The sequence below is a fragment of the Sturnira hondurensis genome, unplaced genomic scaffold (assembly GCF_014824575.4).
Source record: "Sturnira hondurensis isolate 20B ecotype Veracruz unplaced genomic scaffold, ASM1482457v3 Scaffold0000880, whole genome shotgun sequence".
Taxonomy (NCBI): Eukaryota; Metazoa; Chordata; class Mammalia; order Chiroptera; family Phyllostomidae; genus Sturnira; species Sturnira hondurensis.
In genome coordinates this window covers 3,903,735-3,910,075 of record NW_028073511.1, presented here as the reverse complement: position 1 = coordinate 3,910,075, position 6,341 = coordinate 3,903,735, and the positions used below count along the sequence as shown (strand labels likewise).

The 6,341-nt window shown below is 47.3% G+C and overlaps 1 protein-coding gene across 1 annotated transcript; it reads right to left on the bottom strand.

Moving 5' to 3' along the window:
- Nucleotides 1-191: 191 nt before the first annotated feature.
- On the bottom strand, nt 192-6,306 carry RPL7L1 (ribosomal protein L7 like 1). Its single transcript, XM_037052919.1, has 7 exons — nt 6,014-6,306; nt 5,370-5,478; nt 4,539-4,702; nt 3,440-3,577; nt 2,384-2,493; nt 1,720-1,934; nt 192-1,153 (listed from the first exon to the last, which is right to left on the bottom strand). Exons 1-6 carry the CDS (start codon nt 6,025-6,027, stop codon nt 1,726-1,728), a joined length of 744 nt encoding a protein of 247 aa, XP_036908814.1. The 5' UTR covers nt 6,028-6,306; the 3' UTR covers nt 192-1,153; nt 1,720-1,725.
- Nucleotides 6,307-6,341: the final 35 nt, after the last annotated feature.

Here is a 6,341-nt window from a genome sequence, read left to right as displayed (position 1 = left end):
GTATGCAAGGAAAGGGGGTAAACAAGCTAGAGCAGGGCCCAAAAGACCAAACAGTCCAACTTCATTCACACCAAACCAGGAAAATTGTTGATTCTTTCATGATGTGTTTACGCTATTTTATTGAATTGCCTCCTGACATAAAATGCCAAAATAAACTCTAATTGTATAAAATGCAAACATGATTGTCAAAAATATTTATTCCCAAACTTTCCCTTTTTATTTTCCCATTACTGTTCATTCCTACACCGTCTTCCACCTCCAACCCCACCCCTTGCTATGATTTGGGTTTTTAAGGACTGACCATCAGGGAAACCAGACACCACCACCCTAAAGCACAGCAGAAATGAAAGGTGGGCAACTCCCACAGTTAAAGATGGTACAGGGGCTTACACTCTACCACTGTGCTAACAGGAAACACCCATTAGCTTGAAGGGAAGCAGCTCTGGTCTTCCACAGGACGTGGAACCAGAAGAGCAAGGTCAGGGCCTGGGTGACCAATCCTGACAGTGCAGGACTCTCTGACATGAGGAGGATCCATGGGTCTCTGAGAAGAGTCTATGAACACCCTAAACTTCCAAGCAAAAACTGGAGTGTATGCATGTTTTTCTGGGTAAACGGTCCTTCCCTTCTCATACATCCAAGAAGAGTCTAAAATCCTGAGCTACGGAAAGGAAGCCACCAGATACATTCAGAGCCAGTCAAACTTGAGAGCTCACAAAGCTGTCACTGAAAAGCTGGAACATGGACTCACAACAGACACAACTGAACACTGTTTTGTGCTCTTCTAAATGTATTTCAAGTTCTTTGCAAAACAAAGCCTTAGGAACCCCCAGGTTCAAGTATGGCTCTGGGCTTGGCATTCATCAACATTAAGCCCCTGGAGAGAAGATAGGACAAAGCAGGACCCCTCTTGCACAGCATGAGTCCTTTGCCGACTTCAAGGTGTTGGCAGTGGCGAACGTGGAAAACACTCTGGACTTTTCCTTTGGATCGGGGCTGCGATCAGAAGTGTCTGCTAGGAACACGCCATATTTTCCCCTGACTCCTCCCCTCCAGTTTCTGAAGATATAGCAGAAAATAATCTTCTTTGAAGATACTGGTAATTCCCAAAACCAAAAACACAAACTTCCAAGGCATTGTGCTTTCAGATATTCTGGGAGGAAGAAAAACACAATTTTGTTAATACAAATTAACTGTGACTTGGCACCTAATAGTAGTGACTGCAATAAAGACCAACTTCAGAGAGTTACGCTTCCTTCCACAAAATACTGTTTAGATCTTCAAATCCTTTAAAAAATTCATTGTTCCCAGTCAGGGCACATGCCTGGGTTGCAGGCCAGTTCCCAGCAGGGGACTCACAAGAGGCAACCATACATTGATATTTCTCTCCTTCTCTCCTTCCCTTCCCCTCTAAAGATAAATACAAAAAATTAAAAAAAAATTAAAAATTCATTGTAATATTACCTACTCCCCAATACAGACATTTTTTTTGTTACTCAGTATTCTCTATCCTATAATTCCTGGGATACACACAACCATGTCCTAACCAGGCATTCACCCTCTAAGCATGTCTCCCTCCATGAGACTTGAAATACCCTCCTCCTCTCTCCCCCTAGTGCCACAGTTCTTCTCAAACACTTATAAGTCCAAAAATAATTTTTAAGTGAAAAGACGGCCCACAAAATGTCAGCTGGAGGGTGGTCTGCAGCCCCGCCTCACCTGGGTTTAGTTCAGCTGTCGGATGAGCTGATTGATGCGTTCGCCTCGATAGCCAGGGAAGCCCATTTCCTTGAGGAAGCCTACTCTATTCTTGGTGGCATGACGAGCCACTGAGAGCTGGAAAGGGCATAAGAAGCCTGAGATTGCCTGGAAGTTCTTCCCCGGGAAAGCAATTTCGTGAATGAGGTCTTCCAAGCAAATGACACCAAACTTCCCTAGGAAACACAAGTGTGGTTCCCTTTATTTAACATTTCCCCAAGATACACTGAGAGGTTCTCCTATGTCAGAGTTGGGCACTCTGGCAGATTCTTGGGACCTCCAGAATACAACCTGGTGCTGGCTGGTGTGGCCCAGTGGATTGAGGGTCAGCCTGTGAACCAAAGGGCTGCCTGTTCGATTCCCAGTCAGGACACATGCCTGGGTTGTGGGCTAGGTTCCCAGTTTTGGGGGGGGTGGGGGGGGCGGGGGGTGAGAGGCAACTGATGCATCTCTCATACACTGATGTTTCTCTCCCTTTTCCTCCCTCCCTCCCTGACCCTCTAGAAATAAATAAAATCTTTAAGAAAAAAAGAAAGGAAGGAAGAAATATAACCTGGACCCCACACCAGCACCACCAAAGATTCTTGCTTTTTGCCAAAACTGACCCCTAAGATGCAGCACTTACCCAGGTGCTCCTCAATCACTGTGTTGTCTGTCAAAGGGATGACTTTATTCCTGACCTTGGCTTGTCCACGTTTCAAGATGAGTTCCCGGACAGACTTCAGATTTGGAAATCTATTCAAGGCAGAGAAAAAGCACAGCCTTAGCTATCCCCTGGCACACTGCGTTACACTGGCCACTCAGTCCCGCAGCCCGGCTGGGGAGAGATTCTCCCAACTAGCCGTTCCCTTCACTCGAAGTGTCCTGCAATCACGCTGCACCTGGGATGCTAGAGAACAGTTAAGAAGAGGGTAAAAAACCGGAGTGGCCCTAACTGTGTCATTAAAAATTAAAATTTATAAACACAAATGTTACCGGGCAAGAATTTTATTTCCCAGGCAAAGATAAGTCCTGGTTTATACAGTCTAGGACAGGGGTATCAAACTCATTTTCACCGGGGGCCACATCAGCCTCGAGGTTGACTTCAAAGGGCCAGATGTAATTTTAGGACCATATATATGCAACTACCCTTAACAGTTAAATGAGCGTTCGTTCGGTGCTGCTGCCGGGTAGAAACAAGGTGCCGGGCCGGATGAGACAAGGTAGAGGGCCAGATTCGTTAAAGGCCCCCATGGGCCTTGTATTTGCAATAGTAGTCTAGGACTTTGGCCTTAGGTGATCCTCTACTCAAGATGGTACAAAAATTTAAAACGAAATCCAAGCCTTCGTTAGGTTTTAATATCTGAAGGAGTACTCCTCTTTCACAAGTGCTGCTCCCAGTTCTCCCTCAAGACTCCAAGAATTAGCATCTGCTCTGCCCGTCTCACTCAGCCTCAGCCTACACAGGAACAAGCCCTGCCACAGTCCTGTTTGCCGCACATTAGCAACAGCACGGGCATCTCCGGCCCCACATTCCAAGGTTCTCATGGCTGGCCGTATGATTTCTGGTGACTGTGGTCACAGCAAAATGTTCTTTCAATCCAACAACAAGAGCCTGGGAGAACAGTGCCCTGTGCATTTTAACGTCTCCACATGCCCAAGTCCAATCTAATAGAACCCATGCACAAAGAGCCCCACTCACCCCCAGGTCACATAAGGTTCCACTATGCGCAGCGTTTTGATGCTTCGGGGGGTCACTTTGAAAAAGACACCACTGAAAATCTTCTTCAGGCGAAGCCTTGCAATGGTCCTCTGCACCGTTAAACTCACTCCATTAACCCTGAAATGAATAGCAGAGGAAGTCAGACTCTGTTCTGTTAATGCCAGCCTGGCAAGCACCTATGAAACCCGTGCCACTACTGGACATCCAGAGAGAAAGACACACTGTGCCTTACGGAGTTCAGCCGAACAGCAGGCAGCTACATAAGCATTTCCACACAACTTGGAACAATGTCTGAGGTGCTACACAGAAGTGGTCCCTGAACCTTGGTGTGTCCCACTGGGGGACGCAGGACTGTGTATGCCAAGTTAAGGAAGCTGGATTTGCTTCTGTGGGCAGTAAAAACTCTGGAAAATTTTAAGTGAAGAAGGCTAGATCAGATTTCTTTTTGAGCACAGAGGACAGATCTGAGAGTGTGACACCAGAGACAATGCGATAGTCTGGGGAAGACTCTGGCCAGCAGGAGGAGGGAGGGCTCAGAGGTAAGGAGTTAGCACTCCAGGTTTCTGTGACTGGGCAGGGAAGCAGGAAGAGGCACAGTTGAATGTGCAGGTAGGAGCGGGCAAGGAAAATGCCACCAAGTGGGTAAAAAGTCCTTACTGCACTCTCCCTGGCATGGCATATGCTCTATTCACTGCACTTCGGTTCGGCTGCTAGAAAGAGCCTTGATTTCCCTACTTCAGGACCCTTTTGCATCCATGCTAAAGAGCCTTTCCCAGACACTGGTGAACTCCTTACCTGTTCGCAGGCCTCAGCTGGAAGTTCCTGCTTTAGAAAAGTGTCCTCAACAAGTAAGTACACATACGGCCCCTCTCCCCACTCTAGCACTTGACCCCCATAGTACTTAGTGTATTTTCATGTCTATTTGCCTCAGATCAGTCTCCTTGCCCCCTGAGACAAAACCTATGCTGTGCTCAGCCCTGAACTCCTAGCACAACCTGCCTTGGTGGCTTAAGGCCTATTATCTTCTCCCCTTACCAAGGGTCAAAAACTGAATCAACGGCTTGCCCCAGTCACCTACCTTTGGATGCGCACAACAAAGGCCAAGGAGTGTTCATCTGGCACTTCCAAACCATGAGGTTTCACTTCCAGGCGTCGGAGGCGTACCTTGTCACGCTGCTGCCGCCAGGCATCGTGGAGGAACCATTCCAGTCGCTTAAACTGGATATCTTTTCCTTTCCTCTGCTACAGAGAAGGCAGACCATCACCACCACTCTGTGTCTCCGATCGTCTCCACTTCCTCAACAGTAATTCTTCAGTCTAGTTACAGAGCTCATTTCCCCCATGTTCCACAAAGGGGAGCCCACAAACTCCTTCATTCTTACATAGAGGAAAAGTGAGACACCCAAGGGAGGGTGTAGTTGGGAAAACGTGGCAACTATTGGGAAAAGTCTCTGATAAACAAACACATTGGTTCACACGCTGGTAGGCAGATTTTACCAACAAAAGTGTATGGAACCTAACCTTGAAGCACCATGAAGTACAAAAGAAGCAGGAGTTTGTTTTGTTCCCTGCCTCCAAAATATGTATTTATCCAAAAACATTTGGCAAATAGCAAGCCTGGCACATTTATAAAAACCTGTTTTCTTCCAGGTACACACATCTCATCTCTCACATCACCTGGTATGAAGCCGAATGGCACAGGCTCCACTACACGTTCTCTATAACAAACTACTACAGTACTTTGTCCAACGAAAATGTTTGATAAATATTTGCTAAATGAAGCCATGAACCATGTACCTGTACAATCAAACTGATGCGGGTGGGTGGGTGAGAAGGGTTAGTAAATTTAACTGGACAAAAATCACCAAATATAAATTCTAATTCCATCCTCCTGGTCCCCCACCATTACCTCCTTCTTTTCCAAAAGTGCCTGCTTTGCCTGAGTGGCTTTGAGGGCCTGATAAGCCTTCCTCTTCTTCAGGAGATTTTCTGGAACCAAAGGGATCTTTTTTCTTTGCCTGACACAGAAAATTGAGAATGTGACAATATTTAGGAAAAGACTCTTCAGTGGATTTCCAAACCATTCTTTACGCTTCAGGAAACATTACTCTCTTGAACCCTTTGGCCACTGTTCGTCGTAATGTCAATGCACTGTTTACTGACACAGCCTTTTATAAACTCTAGCAGCAATGACACCCTACTGAAACACTGTGGGAATAGGGGATGGGGGATAGGGAAGGGGGTGTAGACCCATCTGCAGCGGGAATACCTAAGTCACGCTGGGTGAACACAACTCTAGCACTCTCCCTGGAGGTCAATCTTCACCCCACTACGTAACCCGAATTTGACGACGGCGCCCTCCGTCCGTCCCCGCCCCCCCAACCCTAGGGGTCCTCGCCCTTCACCCCCCACCCTCTGTAATCTGGAGCCCTTTCTATTCTCTCCCTTCAGCCCACAGATATCCTTGTTTTTCGCCACCGAGAAATTAAACATCGTGGATGGCACTGGATGCTCAAAGACCCACGCCGGCAATACAAAGCCCCAAATACTCACTCTTCCTCCGCCATCTTCGCAATGCTGCGGCTACTGCGCAGGCGCAGTTCGACTACGTGGGGAAGAGAGGCACCACTCTATGTTTACTTGACCATAGAGATGTCTCTTCTGCCCCTCGACCCGGGTCGCAGGAGCCCTGTTAGCAACAGCGAACCGCTGAGGTCTTGTTAAGTCCGATTCCTGCTGAGAGTTGCGAAAGCTTTCTTCACACTGCTTCCAAGTGTTCTAGAGCCCCTAAATCGTCAACATCCAGCCCTTTTCAGTTATATTCTGACGCTGGCGGCTAGACTGTAAACAGCGAAAAGCTTTCCACAATGCACAACATCCG